This window comes from Oncorhynchus keta, chromosome 4 (assembly GCF_023373465.1).
Source record: "Oncorhynchus keta strain PuntledgeMale-10-30-2019 chromosome 4, Oket_V2, whole genome shotgun sequence".
NCBI classification, from domain to species: Eukaryota; Metazoa; Chordata; class Actinopteri; order Salmoniformes; family Salmonidae; genus Oncorhynchus; species Oncorhynchus keta.
Genome location: NC_068424.1, coordinates 12,931,800 through 12,959,299, shown reverse-complemented (window position 1 = coordinate 12,959,299; position 27,500 = coordinate 12,931,800). Strand labels below are relative to the sequence as shown.

The 27,500-nt window shown below is 48.6% G+C and overlaps 1 protein-coding gene across 1 annotated transcript in view; it reads right to left on the bottom strand.

Annotated features, from left to right (window-relative positions):
- Positions 1-27,500, bottom strand: part of LOC127916474 (catenin delta-2-like) — a 660,130-nt gene that overhangs the window by 406,253 nt on the left and 226,377 nt on the right. Inside the window, exon 3 of the mRNA XM_052498259.1 lies at positions 16,072-16,187. Coding sequence (XP_052354219.1) covers positions 16,072-16,187 — 116 coding nt within the window. The remainder of the gene's footprint in view (positions 1-16,071; positions 16,188-27,500) is intronic.

Here is a 27,500-nt window from a genome sequence, read left to right as displayed (position 1 = left end):
CCCTCCATCCATCCCTCATTCCCTCTCTCTCTCCCTCCATCCCTCTCTCCCTCCGTCCCTCTCTCCCTCCGTCCCTCTATCCCTCCGTCCCCCCCTCTCCCTCCATCCATCCCTCTCTCCCTCCGTCCCTCCCTCCCTCCGTCCCTCTCTCCCTCCGTCCCCTCTCCCTCTCCTCCATCCCTCATTCCTCTCTCTCTCCCTCCATCCATCCCTCTCTCCCTCCGTCCCTCTCTCCCTCCATCCATCCCTCTCTCTGTCATCCTCCACTCCCTCCGTCCCTCTCTCCATCCATCCCTCATTCCCTCCGTCCCTCTCTCCCTCCATCCCTCTCTCCCTCCGTCCCTCTCTCCCTCCATCCATCTCTCCCTCCGTCCCTCTCTCCCCTGTCCCTCTCTCCCTCCACCCCTCTCTCCATCCATCCATCCCTCATTCCCTCTCTCCCTCCGTCCATCCCTCTCTCCCTCCATCCCTCTCTCCCTCCATCCATCCCTCATTCCCTCTCTCCCTCCGTCCATCCCTCATTCCCTCTCTCCCTCCGTCCATCCCTCATTCCCTCTCTCCCTCCGTCCATCCCCGTCTCCCTCCATCCATCCCTCATTCTCTCTCTCTCTCCCTCCGTCCCTCTCTCCCTCCGTCCCTCTCTCCCTCCGTCCCTCCCTCCGTCCCTCTCTCCCTCCGTCCCCCTCTCCCTCCATCCATCCCTCATTCCCTCTCTCTCTCCCTCCATCCCTCTCTCCATCCGTCCCTCTATCCCTCCGTCCCCCTCTCCCTCCTTCCATCCCTCTCTCCCCCCGTACCTCCCTCCCTCCGTCCCTCTCTCCCTCCGTCCCCCTCTCCCTCCATCCATCCCTCATTCCCTCTCTCTCTCCCTCCATCCCTCTCTCCCTCCGTCCCTCTCTCCCTCCATCCCTCTCTACCTCTGTCGTCCTCTCTCCCTCTGTCCCTCTCTCCCTCCATCCCTCTCTCCCTCTGTCCCTCTCTCCCTCCGTCCCTCTCTCCCTCCGTCCCTCTCTCCCTCCATCCCTCTCTCCATCCGTCCATCCCTCATTCCCTCTCTCCCTCCGTCCATCCCTCTCTCCCTCCATCCCTCTCTCCCTCCGTCCATCCCTCATTCCCTCTCTCCCTCCGTCCATCCCTCATTCCCTCTCTCCCTCCGTCCATCCCCCTCTCCCTCCGTCCATCCCTCATTCCCTCTCTCCCTCCGTCCATCCCCCTCTCCCTCCATCCATCCCTCATTCTCTCTCTCTCTCCCTCCGTCCCTCTCTCCCTCCGTCCCTCTCTCCCTCCATCCCTCCCTCCGTCCCTCTCTCCCTCCGTCCCCCTCTCCCTCCATCCATCCCTCATTCCCGCTCTCTCTCCCTCCATCCCTCTCTCCCTCCGTCCCTCTCTCCCTCCGTCCCTCTATCCCTCCGTCCCCCTCTCCCTCCATCCATCCCTCTCTCCCTCCGTCCCTCCCTCCCTCCGTCCCTCTCTCCCTCCGTCCCCCTCTCCCTCCATCCATCCCTCATTCCCTCTCTCTCTCCCTCCATCCCTCTCTCCCTCCGTCCCTCTCTCCCTCCATCCCTCTCTCCCTCTGTCGTCCTCTCTCCCTCCCTCCGTCCCTCTCTCCCTCCGTCCCTCTCTCCCTCCATCCCTCTCCCCCCAAATCCCTCTCTCCCTCCGTCCCACTCTCCCTCCATCCCTCTCTCCCTCCGTCCCACTCTCCCTCCGTCCCACTCTCCCTCCGTCCCACTCTCCCTCCGTCCCTCTCTCCCTCCGTCCCTCTCTCCCTCCGTCCCTCTCTCCCTCCGTCCCTCTCTCCCTCCGTCCCTCTCTCCCTCCGTCCCTCTCTCCCTCCGTCCCTCTCTCCCTCCACCCCTCTCCCACCAAATCCCTCTCTCCCTCCGTCTCACTCTCCCTCCGTCCCACTCTCCCTCCGTCCCACTCTCCCTCCGTCCCACTCTCCCTCCGTCCCACTCTCCCTCCGTCCCTCTCTCCCTCCGTCCCTCTCTCCCTCCGTCCCTCTCTCCCTCCGTCCCTCTCTCCCTCCGTCCCACTCTCCCTCCATCCCTCTCTCCCTCCGTCCCTCTCTCCCTCCACCCCTCTCCCACCAAATCCCTCTCTCCCTCCGTCCCTCTCTCCCTCCGTCCCACTCTCCCTCCATCCCTCTCTCCCTCCGTCCCTCTCTCCCTCCACCCCTCTCCCACCAAATCCCTCTCTCCATCCGTCCATCCCTCATTCCCTCTCTCCCTCCATCCCTCTCTCCCTCCCTCCCTCTCCCCCTCCGTCCCTCTCTCCCTCCGCCCCACTCTCCCTCCGTCCCACTCTCCCTCTGTCGTCCTCTCTCCATCCGTCCATCCCTCATTCCCTCTCTCCCTCCGTCCATCCCCCTCTCCCTCCATCCATCCCTCACTCCCTCTCTCCCTCCGTCCATCCCTCTCTCCCTCCGTCCATCCCTCTCTCCATCCATCCATCCCTCATTCCCTCTCTCCCTCTGTCGTCCTCTCTCCCTCCGTCCCTCTCTCCCTCCCTCCGCCCCTCTCTCCCTCCGTCCCTCTCTCCCTCCCTCCCTCTCTCCCTCTCTCCCTCCCTCCCTCTCTCCCTCTCTCCGCCCCTCTCTCCCTCCGTCCTCTCTCCCTCCGTCCCTCTCTCCCGTCCCTCTCTCCCTCTGTCCCTCTCTCCCTCCGTCCCTCTCTCCCTCTGTCGCTCTCTCCCTCTGTCGTCCTCTCTCCCTCCATCCCTCTCTCCCTCCCTCCGCCCCTCTCTCCCTCCGTCCCTCTCTCCCTCCGTCCCTCTCTCCCTCTGTCCCTCCCTCCCTCCGTCCCTCTCTCCCTCCGTCCCCCTCTCCCTCCATCCATCCCCCTCATTCCCTCTCTCTCTCCCTCCATCCCTCTCTCCCTCCGTCCCTCTCTCCCTCCATCCCTCTCTCCCTCTGTCGTCCTCTCTCCCTCCGTCCCTCTCTCCCTCCATCCCTCTCTCCCTCCGTCCCTCTCTCCCTCCGTCCCTCTCTCCCTCCATCCCTCTCCCCCTACATCCCTCTCTCCCTCCGTCCCACTCTCCCTCTGTCGTCCTCTCTCCATCCGTCCATCCCTCATTCCCTCTCTCCCTCCGTCCATCCCCCTCTCCCTCCATCCATCCCTCACTCCCTCTCTCCCTCCGTCCATCCCTCTCTCCCTCCGTCCATCCCTCTCTCCATCCATCCATCCCTCATTCCCTCTCTCCCTCTGTCGTCCTCTCTCCCTCCGTCCCTCTCTCCCTCCCTCCGCCCCTCTCTCCCTCCGTCCCTCTCTCCCTCTCTCCCTCCGTCCCTCTCTCCCTCCCTCCGCCCCTCTCTCCCTCCGTCCTCTCTCCCTCCGTCCCTCTCTCCCGTCCCTCTCTCCCTCTGTCCCTCTCTCCCTCCGTCCCTCTCTCCCTCTGTCGCTCTCTCCCTCTGTCGTCCTCTCTCCCTCCATCCCTCTCTCCCTCCCTCCGTCCCTCTCTCCCTCCGTCCCCCTCTCCCTCCATCCATCCCTCATTCCCTCTCTCTCTCCCTCCATCCCTCTCTCCCTCCGTCCCTCTCTCCCTCCATCCCTCTCTCTCCCTCTGTCGTCATCTCTCCCTCCGTCCCTCTCTCCCTCCATCCCTCTCTCCCTCCGTCCCTCTCTCCCTCCATCCCTCTCCCACCAAATCCCTCTCTCCCTCCATCCCTCTCTCCCTCCATCCCACTCTCCCTCCGTCCCTCTCTCCCTCCGTCCCTCTCTCCCTCCGTCCCACTCTCCCTCCGTCCCTCTCTCCCTCCGTCCCACTCTCCCTCCGTCCCTCTCTCCCTCCGTCCCTCTCTCCCTCCGTCCCTCTCTCCCTCCGTCCCACTCTCCCTCCGTCCCTCTCTCCCTCCGTCCCTCTCTCCCTCCGTCCAAATCCCTCTCTCCCTCCGTCTCACTCTCCCTCTGTCGTCCTCTCTCCATCCGTCCATCCCTCATTCCCTCTCTCCCTCCATCCCTCTCTCCCTCCATCCCTCTCCCCCTACATCCCTCTCTCCCTCCGTCCCACTCTCCCTCTGTCGTCCTCTCTCCATCCGTCCATCCCTCATTCCCTCTCTCCCTCCGTCCATCCCCCTCTCCCTCCATCCATCCCTCACTCCCTCTCTCCCTCCGTCCATCCCTCTCTCCCTCCGTCCATCCCTCTCTCCATCCATCCATCCCTCATTCCCTCTCTCCCTCTGTCGTCCTCTCTCCCTCCGTCCCTCTCTCTCTCCCTCCGCCCCTCTCTCCCTCCGTCCCTCTCTCCCTCCGTCCCTCTCTCCCTCTCTCCCTCCGTCCCTCTCTCCCTCCCTCCCCCCCTCTCCTCCCCCTCCGTCCTCTCTCCCTCCGTCCCTCTCTCCCGTCCCTCTCTCCCTCTGTCCCTCTCTCCCTCCGTCCCTCTCTCCCTCTGTCGTCCTCTCTCCCTCCATCCCTCTCTCCCTCCCTCCGCCCCTCTCTCCCTCCGTCCCTCTCTCCCTCCGTCCTCTCTCCCTCCCCCTCTGTCCCTCTCTCCCTCCGTCCCTCTCTCCCTCTGTCCCTCTCTCCCTCCGTCCTCTCTCTCCATCCGTCCCTCTCTCCCTCCGTCCCTCTCTCCCTCCGTCCACTCTCTCCATCCGTCCCTCTCTCCCTCCGTCCCTCTCTCCCTCCCTCCGCCCCTCTCTCCCTCCGTCCTCTCTCCCTCCCTCCGTCCCTCTCTCCCCGTCCCTCTCTCCCTCCGTCCTCTCTCTCCCTCCGTCCCTCTCTCCCTCCCTCCGCCCCTCTCTCCATCCGTCCTCTCTCTCCCTCTGTCCCTCTCTCCCTCCGTCCACTCTCCCTCCGTCCCTCTCTCCCTCTGTCCCTCTCTCCCTCTGTCCCTCTCTCCCTCCGTCCCTCTCTCCCTCTGTCGTCCTCTCTCCCTCCATCCCTCTCTCCCTCCCTCCGCCCCTCTCTCCCTCCGTCCCTCTCTCCCTCCGTCCCTCTCTCCCTCTGTCCCTCTCTCCCTCTGTCCCTCTCTCCCTCTGTCCCTCTCTCCCTCCGTCCTCTCTCTCCATCCGTCCCTCTCTCCCTCCGTCCCTCTCTCCCTCCGTCCCTCTCTCCCTCCGTCCCTCTCTCCCTCTGTCCCTCTCTCCCTCCGTCTCTCTCTCCCTCCGTCCTCTCTCTCCCTCCGTCCCTCTCTCCCTCCCTCCGCCCCTCTCTCCATCCGTCCTCTCTCTCCCTCTGTCCCTCTCTCCCTCCGTCCTCTCTCCCTCCGTCCCTCTCTCCCTCCGTCCCTCTCTCCCTCTGTCCCTCTCTCCCTCCGTCCCTCTCTCCCTCTGTCGTCCTCTCTCCCTCCATCCCTCTCTCCCTCCCTCCGCCCCTCTCTCCCTCCGTCCCTCTCTCCCTCCGTCCCTCTCTCCCTCTGTCCCTCTCTCTCTCCCTCCGTCCCTCTCTCCCTCTGTCCCTCTCTCCCTCCGTCCCTCTCTCCCTCCGTCCTCTCTCTCCATCCGTCCCTCTCTCCCTCTGTCCCTCTCTCCCTACGTCCCTCTCTCCCTCTGTCCCTCTCTCCCTCCATCCCTCTCTCCCTCCCTCCGCCCCTCTCTCCCTCCGTCCCTCTCTCCCTCCGTCCCTCTCCCTCTGTCCCTCTCTCCCTCCGTCCCTCTCTCCCTCCGTCCCTCTCTCCCTCCGTCTCTCTCTCCCTCCGTCCTCTCTCTCCATCCGTCCCTCTCTCCCTCTGTCCTCTCTCTCCCTCCGTCCTCTCTCTCCATCCGTCCCTCTCTCCCTCTGTCCTCTCTCTCCCTCCGTCCTCTCTCTCCCTCCCTACATTGGCCTGATCTTATTCTCTCCATTAATACCTACATCTTTCTTCTCATCAGACGCTAACAATTCTCTTAAACACAATAAAACACTCACTTAGGGTTGTTTGTTTTGCTCCCATGTTTCCTACGCTTCCCTCTCATTTGCATATTAATCACAGGGTAATTTCCTGCTCGGCCAAAACACTGGTTGTTATATCTACTGATATGATATACACCTGGCATAGTCATGATCAATCTCTCTCTCCCTGTCTCCCCCCCCCTCTCGCTCTCTCTCTCGCTCTCCCTGTCTCTCTCTATCCTCTCTCCTTCCCTATCTTTCTTTCTCTCTCTCTCTCCCTTCGCTCTCCCTGTCTCTCTCTATCCTCTCTCCTTCCCTATCTTTCTTTCTCTCTCTCTCTCCCTTCGCTCTCCCTGTCTCTCTCTATCCTCTCTCCTTTCCTATCTTTCTTTCTCTCTCTCTCTCCCTTCGCTCTCCCTGTCTCTCTCTATCCTCTCTCCTTCCCTATCTTTCTTTCTCTCTCTCTCTCCCTTCGCTCTCCCTGTCTCTCTCTATCCTCTCTCCTTCCTATCTTTCTTTCTCTCTCTCTCTCCCTTCTCTCTCTCCCCTATCTCTCTCTATCCTCTCTCCTTCCCTATCTTTCTTTCTATCTCTTTCTCTCTCTCCCCTTCGCTCTCCCTGTCTCTCTCTATCCTCTCTCCTTCCCTATCTTTCTTTCTCTCTCTCTCTCCCTTCGCTCTCCCTGTCTCTCTCTATCCTCTCTCCTTCCCTATCTTTCTTTCTCTCTCTCTCTCCCTTCGCTCTCCCTGTCTCTCTCTATCCTCTCTCCTTCCCTATCTTTCTTTCTCTCTCTCTCTCCCTTCGCTCTCCCTGTCTCTCTCTATCCTCTCTCCTTCCCTATCTTTCTTTCTCTCTCTCTCTCCCTTCGCTCTCCCTGTCTCTCTCTATCCTCTCTCCTTCCCTATCTTTCTTTCTCTCTCTCTCTCCCTTCGCTCTCCCTGTCTCTCTCTATCCTCTCTCCTTCCCTATCTTTCTTTCTCTCTCTCTCTCCCTTCGCTCTCCCTGTCTCTCTCTATCCTCTCTCCTTCCCTATCTTTCTTTCTCTCTCTCTCTCCCTTCGCTCTCCCTGTCTCTCTCTATCCTCTCTCCTTCCCTATCTTTCTTTCTCTCTCTCTCTCCATTCGCTCTCCCTGTCTCTCTCTATCCTCTCTCCTTCCCTATCTGTCTCTCTCTCCCTCATCACTTCTGCCAGATCCAGTGAAGTAATTGAGTTGTTATTCCTGTTGAACTGTGGTTTTGAAGCATCACTCATCACCCAGTATCATCCATCACCTCCTACCCAGCACTATAGGATGAGTAACGGGAGGATGCAGAGTGATATGACAATTTGATCAGTCTTTCCTGGAGCCTATGAAACAAATGGTTGAAAGATATTGGTTGAGACATTATTTCTGGTAGGAAATGCCAGTAGATGCTACAGCTCCTCACAACATAAAGCCTATAGAGATGTATTATCCCCTCTTTAGTAGCTTGAGTAGCTTATAGAAACCACCAAATGTTACTTCATTCTGAGGTTCAGTCTGCTTCCTGAAGCCAGTCAACGGTTTGAGTCTGTTTCCTGTAGCCTGTCAACAGTTTGAGTCTACTTCCTGTAGCCTGTCAACAGTTTGAGTCTGTTTCCTGTAGCCTGTCAACAGTTTGAGTCTGCTTCCTGTAGCCTGTCAACAGTTTGAGTCTGCTTCCTGTAGCCTGTCAACAGTTTGAGTCTGTTTCCTGTAGCCTGTCAACAGTTTGAGTCTGTTTCCTGTAGCCTGTCAACAGTTTGAGTCTGTTTCCTGTAGCCTGTCAACAGTTTGAGTCTACTTCCTGTAGCCTGTCAACAGTTTGAGTCTGTTTCCTGTAGCCTGTCAACAGTTTGAGTCTGCTTCCTGTAGCCTGTCAACAGTTTGAGTCTACTTCCTGTAGCCTGTCAACAGTTTGTGTATGTTTCCTGTAGCCTGTCAACAGTTTGAGTCTGTTTCCTGTAGCCTTTCAACGTCGTATTGACACAGAGCACATATCAGCTTTGAGAGAGAGAGAGAGACTGCCAGGGTAACCTACTGGCACATTTTAGTGAATGTTGTCTCTCAAGGTTCCACTTTAACACTTAGATACTGGGGTCCGAGCCCCAGCATGGGGTGTTTGTGTGTGTGTGTGTGTGTGTGTGTGTGTGTGTGTGTGTGTGTGTGTGTGTGTGTGTGTGTGTGTGTGTGTGTGTGTGTGTGTGTGTGTGTGTGTGTGTGTGTGTGTTACTGGTAACCGCCATTACTGATCCGAAGTGTGCTGAGCACTTGCTGAGAGAACATATGTTACTCACTAGCACCCTGGGTGTGTCTCGCCACAGATGGATGGCCAGGGTCCTCAGCCCAGAGTGGCGTCTGTGGAGATGCCTGAACGGTTTTATGGAGCGGAACACTCCTGAGGAGAGGCAGGGTGGCACCTCCAGAACACACACACACACACAGACGTATGCAAAACATACACACACAGTGGTCATATGCGTATGTCCAACATGATTTCTACAAACATTACTAATACAAGGTGTTTCAGTCATTTAGATGTTTGTGTCCCTGTCCTGTCTGTCCGTGAGAGGGTTTCTGACTGAATGATGACTGGGCATCTAGAATGTGTCTGTGAGAGGGTTTCTGACTGAATGATGACTGGGCATCTAGAATGTGTCCGTGAGAGGGTTTCTGACTGAATGATGACTGGGCATCTAGAATGTGTCTGTGAGAGGGTTTCTGACTGAATGATGACTGAGCATCTAGAATGTGTCTGTGAGAGGGTTTCTGACTGAATGATGACTGGGCATCTAGAATGTGTCTGTGAGAGGGTTTCTGACTGAATGATGACTGGGCATCTAGAATGTGTCTGTGAGAGGGTTTCTGACTGAATGATGACTGGGCATCTAGAATGTGTCTGTGAGAGGGTTTCTGACTGAATGATGACTGGGCATCTAGAATGTGTCTGTGAGAGGGTTTCTGACTGAATGATGACTGAGCATCTAGAATGTGTCTGTGAGAGGGTTTCTGACTGAATGATGACTGGGCATCTAGAATGTGTCTGTGAGAGGGTTTCTGACTGAATGATGACTGAGCATCTAGAATGTGTCTGTGAGAGGGTTTCTGACTGAATGATGACTGGGCATCTAGAATGTGTCCGTGAGAGGGTTTCTGACTGAATGATGACTGAGCATCTAGAATGTGTCTGTGAGAGGGTTTCTGACTGAATGATGACTGAGCATCTAGAATGTGTCCGTGAGAGGGTTTCTGACTGAATGATGACTGAGCATCTAGAATGTGTCCGTGAGAGGGTTTCTGACTGAATGATGACTGAGCATCTAGAATGTGTCTGTGAGAGGGTTTCTGACTGAATGATGACTGAGCATCTAGAATGTGTCCGTGAGAGGGTTTCTGACTGAATGATGACTGAGCATCTAGAATGTGTCCGTGAGAGGGTTTCTGACTGAATGATGACTGAGCATCTAGAATGTGTCTGTGAGAGGGTTTCTGACTGAATGATGACTGAGCATCTAGAATGTGTATGTGAGAGGGTTTCTGACTGAATGATGACTGGGCATCTAGAATGTGTATGTGAGAGGGTTTCTGACTGAATGATGACTGGGCATCTAGAATGTGTCCGTGAGAGGGTTTCTGACTGAATGATGACTGAGCATCTAGAATGTGTCCGTGAGAGGGTTTCTGACTGAATGATGACTGGGCATCTAGAATGTGTATGTGAGAGGGTTTCTGACTGAATGATGACTGGGCATCTAGAATGTGTATGTGAGAGGGTTTCTGACTGAATGATGACTGGGCATCTAGAATGTGTCTGTGAGAGGGTTTCTGACTGAATGATGACTGGGCATCTAGAATGTGTCCGTGAGAGGGTTTCTGACTGAATGATGACTGGGCATCTAGAATGTGTCTGTGAGAGGGTTTCTGACTGAATGATGACTGGGCATCTAGAATGTGTCTGTGAGAGGGTTTCTGACTGAATGATGACTGGGCATCTAGAATGTGTCTGTGAGAGGGTTTCTGACTGAATGATGACTGGGCATCTAGAATGTGTCCGTGAGAGGGTTTCTGACTGAATGATGACTGGGCATCTAGAATGTGTCTGTGAGAGGGTTTCTGACTGAATGATGACTGGGCATCTAGAATGTGTCCGTGAGAGGGTTTCTGACTGAATGATGACTGAGCATCTAGAATGTGTCTGTGAGAGGGTTTCTGACTGAATGATGACTGGGCATCTAGAATGTGTCTGTGAGAGGGTTTCTGACTGAATGATGACTGGGCATCTAGAATGTGTCCGTGAGAGGGTTTCTGACTGAATGATGACTGAGCATCTAGAATGTGTCCGTGAGAGGGTTTCTGACTGAATGATGACTGGGCATCTAGAATGTGTCCGTGAGAGGGTTTCTGACTGAATGATGACTGGGCATCTAGAATGTGTCTGTGAGAGGGTTTCTGACTGAATGATGACTGAGCATCTAGAATGTGTCCGTGAGAGGGTTTCTGACTGAATGATGACTGGGCATCTAGAATGTGTCCGTGAGAGGGTTTCTGACTGAATGATGACTGGGCATCTAGAATGTGTCCGTGAGAGGGTTTCTGACTGAATGATGACTGGGCATCTAGAATGTGTCTGTGAGAGGGTTTCTGACTGAATGATGACTGGGCATCTAGAATGTGTCTGTGAGAGGGTTTCTGACTGAATGATGACTGGGCATCTAGAATGTGTCCGTGAGAGGGTTTCTGACTGAATGATGACTGGGCATCTAGAATGTGTCCGTGAGAGGGTTTCTGACTGAATGATGACTGAGCATCTAGAATGTGTCCGTGAGAGGGTTTCTGACTGAATGATGACTGAGCATCTAGAATGTGTATGTGAGAGGGTTTCTGACTGAATGATGACTGGGCATCTAGAATGTGTCTGTGAGAGGGTTTCTGACTGAATGATGACTGGGCATCTAGAATGTGTCTGTGAGAGGGTTTCTGACTGAATGATGACTGGGCATCTAGAATGTGTCCGTGAGAGGGTTTCTGACTGAATGATGACTGGGCATCTAGAATGTGTCCGTGAGAGGGTTTCTGACTGAATGATGACTGAGCATCTAGAATGTGTCTGTGAGAGGGTTTCTGACTGAATGATGACTGGGCATCTAGAATGTGTCCGTGAGAGGGTTTCTGACTGAATGATGACTGGGCATCTAGAATGTGTCCGTGAGAGGGTTTCTGACTGAATGATGACTGGGCATCTAGAATGTGTCTGTGAGAGGGTTTCTGACTGAATGATGACTGGGCATCTAGAATGTGTCTGTGAGAGGGTTTCTGACTGAATGATGACTGGGCATCTAGAATGTGTCCGTGAGAGGGTTTCTGACTGAATGATGACTGGGCATCTAGAATGTGTCCGTGAGAGGGTTTCTGACTGAATGATGACTGGGCATCTAGAATGGTGCCCTATTCACTCCTTTTAATCAGAGCCATATGAGGCTGGTCCAAAGTATTGCACTTTGTTTGGAAAAGGTTGCCATTTGGGAAGCAGTCTGACAAAAGTCTCTGTGAATAAAGATGAATCTCTGATCAGCCACACCTGGGATATAAAGCCTGCCCTGTATCTATTAAAAGACCCCAGTCACTCACACAATACCAGCTGCCAAGCGTCATATGAGCAGACACGCCAGCGAGACATCACACACACACACACGCAAGCACACACAAACACACACACACACCACACACCACACACACACACATTCTCAATGCACACATAGAGACACACACACACACATACACACTCAATATGAACAGACACACACACACACACACACACACACACACACACACACACACACATATACACACACACACACTCAATATGAACAGACACACACACACACACACACACACATACACACACACACTCAATATGAACAGACACACACACACGAACACATACACACACACACATTAATGCTTGTGCATACATATAATACCCATGCAAACAAATACACGCACACAAACACACAAACACATACAGGCAATAGAGCTAGGGCAGTCCTGTGTCAGTGTTCAACATGACAATAGCAGCAGAATGGTTCATGATGCTGAGTTCACAGTTCATCTGGCTGAGATCATAGTTCATCAAGCTGAGTTCATCAGGCTGAGTTCACAGTTCATCTGGCTGAGATCATAGTTCATCAAGCTGAGTTCATCAGGCTGAGTTCACAGTTCATCTGGCTGAGTTCATAGTTCATAATGCTGAGTTCATAGATCATCTGGCTGAGATCATAGTTCATCAAGCTGAGTTCATCAGGCTGAGTTCACAGTTCATCTGGCTGAGTTCATAGTTCATAATGCTGAGTTCATAGATCATCTGGCTGAGATCATAGTTCATCAAGCTGAGTTGATCAGGCTGAGTTCACAGTTCATCAAGCTGAGTTCATCAGGCTGAGTTCATAGATCATAATGCTGAGTTCATATTTCTGAGTTCCTAGTTCATAATTCTGAGTTCATAGTCCATAATGCTGAGTTCATAGATCATCATGCTGAGTTCATAGTTCATAATGCTGAGTTCATAGTTCATCAGGCTGAGTTCGTAGTTCATAATGCTGAGTTCATCAGGCTGAGTTCACAGTTCATCAGGCTGAGTTCATAGTTCATAATGCTGAGTTCATAGATCATAATGCTGAGTTCATATTTCTGAGTTCCTAGTTCATAATTCTGAGTTAATAGTTCATAATGCTGAGTTCATAGATCATCATGCTGAGTTCATAGTTCATAATGCTGAGTTCATAGTTCATCAGGCTGAGTTCATAGTTCATAATGCTGAGTTCATAGATCATAATGCTGAGTTCATAGATCATCATGCTGAGTTCATAGATCATCATGCTGAGTTCATAATGTTGAGTTCATAGTTCATAATGCTGAGTTCATAATGCTGAGTTCATAATGCTGAGTTCATAGTGCTGAGTTCATAGTGTTGAGTTCATAATTCTGAGTTCATCATGCTGAGTTCGTAGTTCATAATGCTGAGTTCATAGTTCATAATGCTGAGTTCATAGATCATAATGCTGAGTTCATAATTCTGAGTTCATAGTTCATAATGCTGAGTTCATAGATCATCATGCTGAGTTCGTAGTTCATAATGCTGAGTTCATAGTTCATAATGCTGAGTTCATAGTTCATAATGCTGAGTTCATAGTTCATAATGCTGAGTCCATAGTTCATAATGCTGAGTTCATAATGCTGAGTTCGTAGTTCATAATGCTGAGTTCATAATGCTGAGTTCGTAGTTCATAATGCTGAGTTCATAGTTCATAATGCTGAGTTCATAGTTCACAATGCTGAGTTCATAGTTCATAATGCTGAGTTCATAATGCTGAGTTCATAGTTCATCATGCTGTGTTCATAATGCTGAGTTCATAGTTCATAATGCTGAGTTCATAATGCTGAGTTCGTAGTTCATAATGCTGAGTTCATAGTTCATAATGCTGAGTTCCTAGTTCACAATGCTGAGTTCATAGTTCATAATGCTGAGTTCATAGATCATAATGCTGAGTTCATAATGCTGAGTTCATAGTTCATAATGTTGAGTTCATAATGCTGAGTTCATCATGCTCAGTTCATAATTCATAATGCTGAGTTCATAATGCTGAGTTCATAGATCCTAATGCTGAGTTCATAATGCTGAGTTCATAGTTCATCGTGCTGAGTTCATAGTTCTCATGCTGAGTTCATAATGCTGAGTTCATAGTTCATAATGCTGAGTTCATAATGCTGAGTTCATAGTGCTGAGTTCATAATGCTGAGTTCATAATGTTGAGTTCATAATGCTGAGTTCATAGTTCATAATGCTGAGTTCATAGTTCATAATGCTGAGTTCATAATGCTGAGTTCATAGTTCATAATGCTGAGTTCATAGTTCATAATGCTGAGTTCATAATGCTGAGTTCATAATGCTGAGTTCATAGTTCATAATGCTGAGTTCATAGTTCATAATGCTGAGTTCATAGTTCATGCTGTGTACATAGTTCATCATGCAACTCAGCATTATGAACTCAGCATTATAAACTGAGTTCATAGTTCATCATTCTGAGTTCATAGTTCATCATGCTCAGATCATGTTGCTGAGTCCACAATTCATTATGCTTAGATCATAGTTCATCAGGTTGAGTTCAAAATGCTGAGTTCATAGTTCATCGTGCTGTGTTCATAGTTCTCATGCTGAGTTCATAATGCTGAGTTCATAGTTCATAATGCTCAGACCCTAACTCAGCATGACTCAGCATGATGAACTATGTACTCAGCATGATGAACTATGTACTCAGCATGATGAACTATGTACTCAGCATGATGAACTATGAACTCAGCATGATGAACTATGTACTCAGCATGATGAACTATGTACTCAGCATGATGAACTATGTACTCAGCATGATGAACTATGTACTCAGCATGATGAACTATGTACTCAGCATGATGAACTTTGAACTCAGCATGATGAACTATGTACTCAGCATGATGAACTATGTACTCAGCATGATGAACTATGTACTCAGCATGATGAACTATGTACTCAGCATGATGAACTATGTACTCAGCATGATGAACTATGTACTCAGCATGATGAACTATGTACTCAGCATGATGAACTATGAACTCAGCATGATAAACTATGTACTCAGCATGATGAACTATGTACTCAGCATGATGAACTATGTACTCAACATGATGAACTATGTACTCAGCATGATGAACTATGTACTCAGCATGATGAACTATGTACTCAACATGATGAACTATGTACTCAGCATGATGAACTATGTACTCAGCATGATGAACTATGTACTCAGCATGATGAACTATGTACTCAGCATGATGAACTATGTACTCAGCATGATGAACTATGTACTCAGCATGATGAACTATGTACTCAGCATGATGAACTATGTACTCAGCATGATGAACTATGTACTCAGCATGATGAACTATGAACTCAGCATGATAAACTATGTACTCAGCATGATGAACTATGTACTCAGCATGATGAACTATGAACTCAGCATGATGAACTATGTACTCAGCATGATGAACTATGTACTCAGCATGATGAACTATGTACTCCGCATGATGAACTATGTACTCAGCATGATGAACTATGTACTCAACATGATGAACTATGTACTCAGCATGATAAACTATGAACAGCATGATGAACTATGAACAGCATGATGAAATCTGAACTCAGCCGCACACACACACACACAAACACACACACTCTCCTGCTGACATTCAGAAGAGTATAACGACTACCATCTCACTCCATCTCTAAATAATGTAACCTGCATCATTATCGCCATTGTCTACCAGTCAGAGATAGACTGCCACACACACCCACACACACACACACACACACACACACACACACACACACACACACACACACACACACACACACACACACACACACACACACACACACACACACACACACACACACACACACACACACACACACACACTGTCTAAATTCAGTTCCGCTCTGCTCCACTGTCTCCCTCTCAAAGCTGTTATCATACAGAAGCTAATGAATTAACACGCTAGTCAGATGCTGACATCCTCTCCTCTCTTTTGCCTCCGCCTCTCTCCATATCTCTTTCCTCATCCTCTCCTCTCTTTCCATGAAGTGCTCTTTCTCCGTTGTCTGCTGGCACTTTTTTGCACCCCAAGGTCAGACTCATAATTGCCAAACATAATTTAACGTTTTTTGGACAATCTAGGGCCATTCTAATTAACACGCGAATATTAGAGTATTTCCCCCATGACGACAGTTAGCCTGGTCACGCACTTACACACACACACACATCACGCTTCCCCCTCACACACACACACACACACATCCCTCTCTCACATACACACACACATCCCCCTCACACACATCCCCCTCACACACACACACACACATACACCTTACACACACACACACACACACATCCCCCTCACACACACACACTTCCCCCACACACACACACACACACACACACACACACACACACACACACACACACACACACACACACACACACACACACACACATCAGTTAATTTCAAGGTGTGCAGATAGTGTCAGAGGGTGTCACAGATTAATTTTTCCCCCTGAGAGAATGCCTATGAAGAGAGTTCCACCCTGGGAGCTAGATGGCCATTCTATACACACAACACACACACACACACACACACGTGCACACACACGCGCACACACACAGGTGTGTTACCTGATGCTGCTCATACTTCCACCGGTCTCAGAGCCCAGCTTGCATCTCTCCAGCTGGGTAGCTACAATCTGTCTCTCTGCCTCCAGCTCACGGGTCAGCCTCTCAAACTGCAACTCCTTCAAGAGAAAGATAGATAGACACAAATGAACACACAGATCCAGCATGCCGCACAACACGGACACACAGCTTGCAGGTCTGCCTGAACACACAGCTTGCAGGTCTGCCTGAACACACAGCTTGCAGGTCTGCCTGAACACACAGCTTGCAGGTCTGCCTGAACACACAGCTTGCAGGTCTGCCTGAACACACAGCTTGCAGGTCTGCCTGAACACACAGCTTGCAGGTCTGCCTCAACACACAGCTTGCAGGTCTGCCTCAACACACAGCTTGCAGGTCTCCCTGAACACACAGCTTGCAGGTCTGCCTGAACACACAGCTTGCAGGTCTGCCTGAACACACAGCTTGCAGGTCTGCCTGAACACACAGCTTGCAGGTCTGCCTCAACACACAGCTTGCAGGTCTGCCTGAACATTCAGCTTGCAGGTCTGCCTCAACACACAGCTTGCAGGTCTTCCTCAACACACAGCTTGCAGGTCTGCCTCAACACACAGCTTGCAGGTCTGCCTCAACACACAGCTTGCAGGTCTGCCTGAACACACAGCTTGCAGGTCTGCCTCAACACACAGCTTGCAGGTCTTCCTCAACACACAGCTTGCAGGTCTGCCTCAACACACAGCTTGCAGGTCTGCCTCAACACACAGCTTGCAGGTCTTCCTCAACACACAGCTTGCAGGTCTGCCTGAACACACAGCTTGCAGGTCTGCCTGAACACACAGCTTGCAGGTCTGCCTCAACACACAGCTTGCAGGTCTGCCTGAACACACAGCTTGCAGGTCTGCCTGAACACACAGCTTGCAGGTCTGCCTCAACACACAGCTTGCAGGTCTGCCTCAACACACAGCTTGCAGGTCTGCCTGAACACACAGCTTGCAGGTCTGCCTGAACACACAGCTTGCAGGTCTGCCTCAACACACAGCTTGCAGGTCTGCCTGAACATTCAGCTTGCAGGTCTGCCTCAACACACAGCTTGCAGGTCTGCCTCAACACACAGCTTGCAGGTCTGCCTCAACACACAGCTTGCAGGTCTGCCTCAACAATGCAACTGTTTTTCTACTGGGAAGCTCTTCACGGGAAGAATTACATGTGTGTGCAACACGATCTCATGTTTTTACCAATTTTACAGATTCGTTGACGTTTAGGTTTATTTAGGGGTTAAGGGTTAATGTTAGGCAACATGCTAGCTCAGTAGTTAAATGGTTACGGTTAAGGTTAGCTAATATGTTTAGTAGTTGCAAAGTAGCTGAAAAGTAGTAAGTAGTTACAAAGTTGCTATTAGCTAAAATGCTAAAGTTGTCCGTGATGAGATTTTTACACACAACCTCTAGGTTGCTAGACTTTCGCACCCTCCCTCCTATAAATTATGTCTTAAGTAACCTACTGTCTTTATCTGTGATTGACATTCACTCTGTACAAAATCATGAACTGCACACAAAAAAATGTAGTTTTTCATGTGCCTGTCACAAATTTCCAATAAGCAATTTGTGTCTATTTTAAAATAGTCTGTAATACAGGGTTGTATTGGCAGTCCTCTATATCAGTCTCCAACGCCATCAGCTAGAACTAAATCTGATGAGGTTCACACTGGAAACCTGTGTGTGTTTGGTTTAATCACAGCCAGGCAGAAGCAGATCGATAGTGCACTGATCTCCACACCTATGAATGGGTTTGTGTGTGTGTGTGTGTGTGTGTGTGTGTGTGTGTGTGTGTGTGTGTGTGTGTGTGTGTGTGTGTGTGTGTGTGTGTGTGTGTGTGTGTGTGTGTGTGTGTGTGTGTGTGTGTGTGTGTGTGTGTGTGTGGAGTCTGTGTGTGCAGTGTGTGTGTGTGTGTGTGTGTGTGTGTATGTGTGTGTGTGCACCTCTGTGTGTAGTGTGTGTGTGTATGTATAAGATTGATTTTTGAAAGCCATTTGAGGTGCTGAATGAGTTGATCCCCTGACACAATCTGAAATCCCACCACACCCCAAATCCCTTCTTTTCCCCTCACCCTAACACATCCACCCAGTACACCACAGCTCATAGCCCTCATCTCCTCTCACCAATCCCCTCCTCTGCTTCCCTGTCTACCCTCTCTTCACCAGTCCTTTCCTCTACTCTGCTTCTCTCCTTCTCCTATCCTTTCCTTTCCTCTCTGCTTCTCTCCTTTCCTTTCCTCTCCGCTTCTCTCCTTTCCTTTCCCTTCCTACCCTCTGCTTCTCTCCTTCTCATTTCCTTTCCTCTCCGCTTCTCTCCTTTCCTTTCCTCTCCGCTTCTCTCCTTTCCTTTCCCTTCCTCCCCTCTGCTTCTCTCCTTCTCATTTCCTTTCCTCTGCTTCTCTCCTATCATTTCCTTTCCTCTCCGCTTCTCTCCTTTCCTTTCCCTTCCTACCCTCTGCTTCCCTCCTTCTCATTTCCTTTCCTCTCCTCTGCTTCTCTCCTTTCCTTTCCTCTCCGCTTCTCTCCTTTCCTTTCCTCTCCTCTGCTTCTCTCCTATCCTTTCCTTCCCTCTCCGCTTCTCTCATTTCCTTTCCTTTCCTCCCCTCTGCTTCTCTCCTTCTCCTTTCCTTTCCTCTCTGCTTCTCTCCTTTCCTTTCCTCCCCTCTGCTTCTCTCCTTTCCTTTCCTCCCCTCTGCTTCTCTCCTTAACCTTTCCTTTCCTCTCTGCTTCTCTCCTTTCCTTTCCTTTCCTTCTCCTCTGCTTCTCCTTTCCTTTCCTCTCTGCTTCTCTCCTTTCCTTTCCTCTCCTCTGCTTCTCTCCTTTTTCATTTCCTTTCCTTTCCTTCTCCTCTGCTTCTCCTTTCCTTTCCTCTCTGCTTCTCTCCTTTATCCTTTCCTTTCCTCTCCTCTGTTTCTCTCCTTTCCTCTTCTCTCCTTTGCTTCTCTCCTTTCCTTTCCTCTCATCGAGAGAGAGAAAGATCACACCAAAACCAAATCAGAAGAGGAAAAACAATTCTCAAAATGTAAACAGACCAGAAATAAACCACCATCAAAAGTATTTACAATGAATCGACTACCATCTGAGTCAGAGAAACGTCAGTCTGGGAAACTGTCAGACTACAAGCACCTGCTTTGTTCCCCAAAGATCTTCATCAAATCTCCAGATCCACCTGTTTCTTGTTTAAAGAAACACCACAAAACTCCAACAGAAAGTCCCTAGATCATAATTACCTCCACCATACTCCGGAAGAGGCATATGTTTTGATTGGTCTGCTTTGCAATGCATTGTCCCACATTAACATTAGTGTGAGAGTTTGTGTCTGCACGCACACACAAAAGTGACCAGGATTGGATTCCAACACTGACACGACTCCTACCGAAGGTGGCTCCCCTTTCTGTTCGGGTGGCGCTCGGCGGTCGTCGTCACCGGCCTACTAGCTGCCACTGAAGGTGGCTCCCCTTCCTGTTCGGGTGGCGCTCGGCGGTCGTCGTCACCGGCCTACTAGCTGCCACTGAAGGTGGCTCCCCTTCCTGTTCGGGTGGCGCTCGGCGGTCGTCGTCACCGGCCTACTAGCTGCCACTGAAGGTGGCTCCCCTTCCTGTTCGGGTGGCGCTCGGCGGTCGTCGTCACCGGCCTACTAGCTGCCACTGAAGGTGGCTCCCCTTCCTGTTCGGGTGGCGCTCGGCGGTCGTCGTCACCGGCCTACTAGCTGCCACTGAAGGTGGCTCCCCTTCCTGTTCGGGTGGCGCTCGGCGGTCGTCGTCACCGGCCTACTAGCTGCCACTGAAGGTGGCTCCCCTTCCTGTTCGGGTGGCGCTCGGCGGTCGTCGTCACCGGCCTACTAGCTGCCACTGAAGGTGGCTCCCCTTCCTGTTCGGGTGGCGCTCGGCGGTCGTCGTCACCGGCCTACTAGCTGCCACTGACCCCTTTTCCCCCTTTTCTGTTTATTGGTTTCACCTGTGTTTGTTTTAGGCTGATTGGTTGGGCTTTATTTACCAACCGGCCACCTGCTGGTTGTGCAGGATTGTTCGATGTACTTGTGTACACGTCTGTGTGTCACGGTTGTCCGTGTGTTTGGATTTTTGCTGGACTGTTTAAGTTCCCCGTGTTTGGGGCATTTGTTTGGGTTGGCGTCTGTTCACCGTTGTGGTGCATTAAAAAATAACGCTACCCTGAACTCTCTGCTTCCTGCGCCTGACTTCTTCCCCACGACACCCCGGGCGTTACAAACACGTGAACGCACGCAAGTGTGTGTGTCTACGAGACCTGAATAGAAGAGAACAGCAGTGCAGCCAGCCACAAAGGTCGCTATAGCAACAGTAGAATCCCCCAGAAACCCCTCTGGGCATCGTTCATCAGCTCAACTTTGTTCAAAGCAACAGGAGTGGCTGGAAATGGTAAGAGCATTTGGGGTGAAATGACAGTCAAGTGTGTTTGAGATGAGGACAAAGTTGTCAACAGTTTATAAACCTAAAGCGGGTGTCACTGTGGGTGGTAACAGAGACAGAAGAGGAGTCCTATTTCACCATTCAGGACAGAGTCCCCCTGGTGTTAGGTCAGAGTAAAGTGGCCAAAGAGAATGTGTCAGGTCATTAAAAAGAGAAGTGCCCTTGTCCTTTAAAGTTTTATTTAACAGAGAGACAGAGACAGAGACAGAGACAGAGAGAGAGACAGAGAGAGAGAGAGAGAGAGAGAGAGAGAGAGAGAGAGAGAGAGAAAAAAAGAGAGAGAGAGAGAGAGGAGACTTATGAAAAGGTTACCGTATCTCTCTCATACCAAACACTGTCAATCACGTTCTCTCCTCCACTTCTCCGCTGCTCTTCTTCTCTTGTCTAGTTAAATAGGTTTCCACTCTTCTTCTCTTGTCTAGTTAAATAGGTTTCCACTCTTCTTCTCTTGTCTAGTTAAATAGGTTTCCACTCTTCTTCTCTTGTCTAGTTAAATAGGTTTCCACTCTTCTTCTCTTGTCTAGTTAAATAGGTTTCCACTCTTCTTCTCTTGTCTAGTTAAATAGGTTTCCACTCTTCTTCTCTTGTCTAGTTAAATGGGTTTCCACTCTTCTTCTCTTGTCTAGTTAAATAGGTTTCCACTCTTCTTCTCTTGTTTAGTTAAATAGTTTTCCACTCTTCTCCTCTTGTCTAGTTAAATAGGTTTCCACTCTTCTTCTCTTGTCTAGTTAAATAGGTTTCCACTCTTCTTCTCTTGTCTAGTTAAATAGGTTTCCACTCTTCTTCTCTTGTCTAGTTAAATAGGTTTCCACTCTTCTTCTCTTGTCTAGTTAAATAGGTTTCCACTCTTCTTCTCTTGTCTAGTTAAATAGGTTTCCACTCTTCTTCTCTTGTCTAGTTAAATAGGTTTCCACTCTTCTTCTCTTGTCTAGTTAAATAGGTTTCCACTCTTCTTCTCTTGTCTAGTTAAATAGGTTTCCACTCTTCTTCTCTTGTCTAGTTAAATAGGTTTCCACTCTTCTTCTCTTGTCTAGTTAAATAGGTTTCCACTCTTCTTCTCTTGTCTAGTTAAATAGGTTTCCACTCTTCTTCTCTTGTCTAGTTAAATGGGTTTCCACTCTTCTTCTCTTGTCTAGTTAAATAGGTTTCCACTCTTCTTCTCTTGTTTAGTTAAATAGTTTTCCACTCTTCTCCTCTTGTCTAGTTAAATAGGTTTCCACTCTTCTTCTCTTGTCTAGTTAAATAGGTTTCCACTCTTCTTCTCTTGTCTAGTTAAATAGGTTTCCACTCTTCTTCTCTTGTCTAGTTAAATAGGTTTCCACTCTTCTTCTCTTGTCTAGTTAAATAGGTTTCCACTCTTCTTCTCTTGTCTAGTTAAATAGGTTTCCACTCTTCTTCTCTTGTCTAGTTAAATAGGTTTCCACTCTTCTTCTCTTGTCTAGTTAAATAGGTTTCCACTCTTCTTCTCTTGTCTAGTTAAATAGGTTTCCACTCTTCTTCTCTTGTCTAGTTAAATAGGTTTCCACTCTTCTTCTCTTGTCTAGTTAAATAGGTTTCCACTCTTCTTCTCTTGTCTAGTTAAATAGGTTTCCACTCTTCTTCTCTTGTCTAGTTAAATAGGTTTCCACTCTTCTTCTCTTGTCTAGTTAAATAGGTTTCCACTCTTCTTCTCTTGTCTAGTTAAATAGGTTTCCACTCTTCTTCTCTTGTCTAGTTAAATAGGTTTCCACTCTTCTTCTCTTGTCTAGTTAAATAGGTTTCCACTCTTCTTCTCTTGTCTAGTTAAATAGGTTTCCACTCTTCTTCTCTTGTCTAGTTAAATAGGTTTCCACTCTTCTTCTCTTGTCTAGTTAAATAGGTTTCCACTCTTCTTCTCTTGTCTAGTTAAATAGGTTTCCACTCTTCTTCTCTTGTCTAGTTAAATAGGTTTCCACTCTTCTTCTCTCCTCATTCTGCACTCTTCTTTTCACTCCTTTCCTGTTCCTCCCATATTTTATTCTCTCTCTGTGTGGTTGGCAGTCAGATGAGAAGATACCAACCCTCCCCTAGAGAGATGCTATGAACACAGTGTGTGTCTCTCTGTCTGTGTGTCTCTCTACCTCTGTGTGTGTGTGTGTGTGTGTGTGTGTGTGTGTGTGTGTGTGTGTGTGTGTGTGTGTGTGTGTGTGTGTGTGTGTGTGTGTGTGTGTGTGTGTGTGTGTGTGTGTGTGTGTGTGTGTGTGTGTGTTTGTGTGTGGGTGTGTGTGTATTACAGAGTATACGTAGAGACACTTTGCGGCTCTGTGTCATGTTACGTTCATGTCCTTTACTGGAGAATAAAGAGCAATCGTCATAGAAGTGACATGAGGACTTCTCCATAGAAGCTGTCTGTATTGTGGGTCTGAGTTAGTGTAGTGGAGTTCCTCCCCTTGAGAATAGTGACTGCTCCTCTAGTGAAAGTGTTGGCCCTTCCCCTCCTCCTCTGTCAGAAAAACAAGCTGTTGACTGCCGGAGACCCAATGGCTCTCATGAGAGCGACTGGGGCCTGTAAGGCAAGGAGACGGTTAGAGAACTCTTAGGTCGATCTCTCTCTCTCTCCCCATCTCTGTCCATCTCTCTCTCAATTCAATTCAATTCAAGGGCTTTATTGGCATGGGAAACATGTGTTAACATTGCCAAAGCAAGTGAGGTAGATAATATATAAAGTGATTATATAAAGTGAAATAAACAATAAAAAATTAACAGTAAACATTACACCTACAGAAGTTTCAAAACAATAAAGACATTACAAATGTCATATTATATATATACAGTCCAACTGACCAACACACACACAGCACATTTGCTATGTTAAATAAAGATATTTCTTCCTCCATGCAGGTTGATGAGACAGTCAGTAGTATAAGACTGCGGGGATTTTTCATCTAACACTGTTCGTTTTGTATTGTCTCTGCTGTACTGACCAACTCATAGAAAATGTCTACTTACGAATAAATAGCAACACACACACACATACACACACACGAAACACGAAACTGTCCCCAGATATTAACAACAGTAAGGCTGAGACGTATTACTGCAACCATCTGGCAAATGACTTGTTTCATTTGTATTATAAATATTCAACACACAAACACAGCAACACTCTGATATTTGGCCTTAATAATTTATCAGTTAAGTCATTACAGGCGCCTGGAAAAGAGAGAGAGAAAGAAAGGTGGGGGGAGAGAGATAATGAGAGAGAGAGAGAGAGAGAGAGAGAGAGAGAGAGAAGAGATAATGAGAGAGAGAGAGAGAGAGAGAGAGAGAGAGAGAGAGAGAGAGAGAGAGAGAGAGAGAGAGAGAGAGAGAGAGAGAGAGAGAATGAGAGAGAGAGAATGAGAGAGAGAAGAGAGAATGAGAGAGAGAAGAGATAATGAGAGAGAGAGAGAGAGAGAGAGAGAGAGAGAGAGAGAGAGAGAGAGAGAGAGAGAGAGAGAGAGAGAGATTAGGTATAAAAACTTTATTTTATGCCTAATTCTTACCACAAATAATGGCACACTGTGCCTTTTCAGAAATTAAACAACAAATTTGTGTGAGAGGTTGGGGGTGGTTTTTACTGTTGGGATGTTTATAATGGGATACAGGTATTCGAATAAGGAGAAGGCCAAATGTGTTTTGTTGAATTTTCTGTTTTCTGACTTTCTGACTTTTTGGGATATAAAGAAGGACTTTATCGAACAGAACAACCATTTGTGATGTAACTGGGACCCTTTGGATTGCAAACAGAGGAAGATATTCAAAGGCAAGTGATTTATTTTATTGCTATTTCTGACTTTCGTGATGCTTCTGCTTGGTTGGAAAATGTTTTTAATGCTTTTGAATGTGGGGCGCTGTCCTCAGATAATCGCATGGTATGCTTTCACCGTAAAGCCTATTTGAAATCTGACAAAGCTGCTGGATTAACAAGAAGTTAAGCTTTTAACCAATGTATAACGCTTGTATTTTCATGAATGTGTAGCATTACGAATTTTGTATTTTGAATTTTGCAACTCTGCAATTTCACCGGATGTTGTCGAGGCCAGGCGCTAGCGGTACGCCTTTCCCAAAGAGGTTTAAATGGGATGGTCTCTGTGCACATTAGGGTTGAGTTTAGGTTCTATAGAATGATAAAGTGTGGAGATGTTTCAGGAGATATGGTGTGTTGGGAGGCTGTCTGTATAGCTGGGGAAGATGTTTTGGGATATACGGTTGGCGAGGTCATTTGATGTGTGGTGTTTTGTATCGTGGGGTAGAGGGAAAGGTGAGTATGGTACATGTATGCAGTACAGGATATATGTGTGGGTGGTGACTTTTTAAGTGAAATGAAAGTCAAAGTACTCTCTCTCTCTCTCTCTCTCTCTCTCTCTCTCTCTCTCTCTCTCTCTCTCTCTCTCTCTCTCTCTCTCTCTCTCTCTCTCTCTCATTCACTCACTCATTCATTCATTTATTCATTCAAGGGGCTTTATTGTCATGGGAAACATGTTGGCATTGCCAAAGCAAGGGAAAAAGCTAATAAACATTACACAAAAGTTCCAAAAGAATAAAGACATTTCAAATGTCATATTATGTCTATATACAGTGTTGTAACAATGCGCAAATGAATAAATATGGTTTGTATTTACAATGGTGTGTGTTCTTCACTGGTTGCCCTTTTCTTATTGGAAACAGGTTGCAAATCTTGCAGCTGTGATGGCACACTGTGGTATTTCACACAATAGATATGGGAGTTTAACAAAATTGGATTTGTTTTCAAATTCTTTCTGGGTCTGGACCAGCTTGCATAGGAGACTCTTCTTCAGGTTCATCTCTCTGTAGGTGATGGCTTTGTTGCGGAAGGTTTGGGAATTGCTTCCTTGTGGTTGTAGAATTTAACGTCTCTGTTCTGGATTTTGATAATTAGCAGGTATTGGCCAAATTCTGCATTATTTGGTGTTTTACGCTGCGTGCATTATTATTGGTTCTAAAATTGATTCAAGTGTTTTTATCCAGATCCTAATTGGTATGTCGAATTTTATGTTCCTATAGATGGCATAGAAGGCCCTTCGTGCCTTGTCTCACAGATTGTTCACAGCTTTGTGGAAGTTTCCTGTGGTGCTGATGTTAAAAGCTGAGGTATGTATAGTTTTTGTGTGCTCTAGGGAAACGGTGTCTTTGGCCTGAATGCCAAGCATCACGTCTGGAGGAAACCTGGCACCATCTCTACGTTGAAGCACGGTGGTGGCAGCATCATGCTGTGGGGATGTTATTCAGGGACTGGAAAGATGAACGGAGCAAAGTACAGAGAGATCCTTGCGAAAACCTGCTTTAGAGCGCTCAGGACCTCAGACTTGTGTGAAGGTTCACCTTCCAACAGAACACCGACTCTAAGCACACAGCCAAGACAACACAGGAGTGGCTTCGGGACAAGTCTCTGAATGTCCTTGAGTGGCCCAGTCAGAGCCCGATCGAACATCTCTGGAGAGACATAAAAATAGCTGTGCAGTGACTCTCCCCATCCAACCTGACAGAGCTTGAGAGGATCTGCAGAGAAGAATGGGAGAAACTCCCCAAATACAGGTGTACCAAGCCTGTAGCGTCAAATCCAAGAAGACTTGAGTCTGTAATCACTGCCAAAGGTGCTTCAACTAAGTATTGAGTAAAGGGTCTGAATACTCATGTAAATGTGATGTTTCATTTTTATTTTTTATACATTTGCAGAAATGTCTAATAACCATTAAGCAGACACTTTCATTCAAAGGCACAAAAAAACTCAAATAGTATAAGCATTACACTCCAACCAACAGACCACCCAGCCTTCTATCTAGACAACGTCTAATTCAGACTGACAGACCACCCAGCCTTCTATCTAGACAACGTCTAATCCAGACTGACAGACCACCCAGCCTTCTATCTAGACAACGTCTAATTCAGACTGACAGATCACCCAGCCTTCTATCTAGACAACGTCTAATCCAGACTGACAGACCACCCAGCCTTCTATCTAGACAACGTCTAATCCAGACTGACAGACCACCCAGCCTTCTATCTAGACAACGTCTAATCCAGACTGACAGATCACCCAGCCTTCTATCTAGACAAGTCTAATCCAGACTGACAGACCACCCAGCCTTCTATCTAGACAACGTCTAATCCAGACTGACAGACCACCCAGCCTTCTATCTAGACAACGTCTAATCCAGACTGACAGACCACCCAGCCTTATATCTAGACAACGTCTAATCCAGACTGACAGACCACCCAGCCTTCTATCTAGACAAGTCTAATTCAGACTGACAGACCACCCAGCCTTCTATCTAGACAACGTCTAATCCAGACTGACAGACCACCCAGCCTTCTATCTAGACAACGTCTAATTCAGACTGACAGACCACCCAGCCTTCGATCTAGACAACGTCTAATCCAGACTGACAGACCACCCAGCCTTCTATCTAGACAACGTCTAATCCAGACTGACAGACCACCCAGCCTTCTATCTAGACAAGTCTAATCCAGACTGACAGACCACCCAGCCTTCTATCTAGACAACGCCTAATCCAGACTGACAGACCACCCGGCCAACATATTATCTAGACAAGTGTAATCCAGACGGACAGACCACCCAGCCTTCTATCTAGACAACGTCTAATTCAGACTGACAGACCACCCAGCCTTCTATCTAGACAAGTCTAAGCCAGACCGACAGACCACCCAGCCTTCTATCTAGACAACGTCTAATCCAGACCGACAGACCACCCAGCCTTCTATCTAGACAACGTCTAATCCAGACTGACAGACCACCCAGCCTTCTATCTAGACAACGTCTAATTCAGACTGACAGACCACCCAGCCTTCTATCTAGACAACGTCTAATCCAGATTGACAGACCACCCAGCCTTCTATCTAGACAACATCTAATTCAGACTGACAGACCACCCAGCCTTCTATCTAGACAACGTCTAATCCAGACTGAC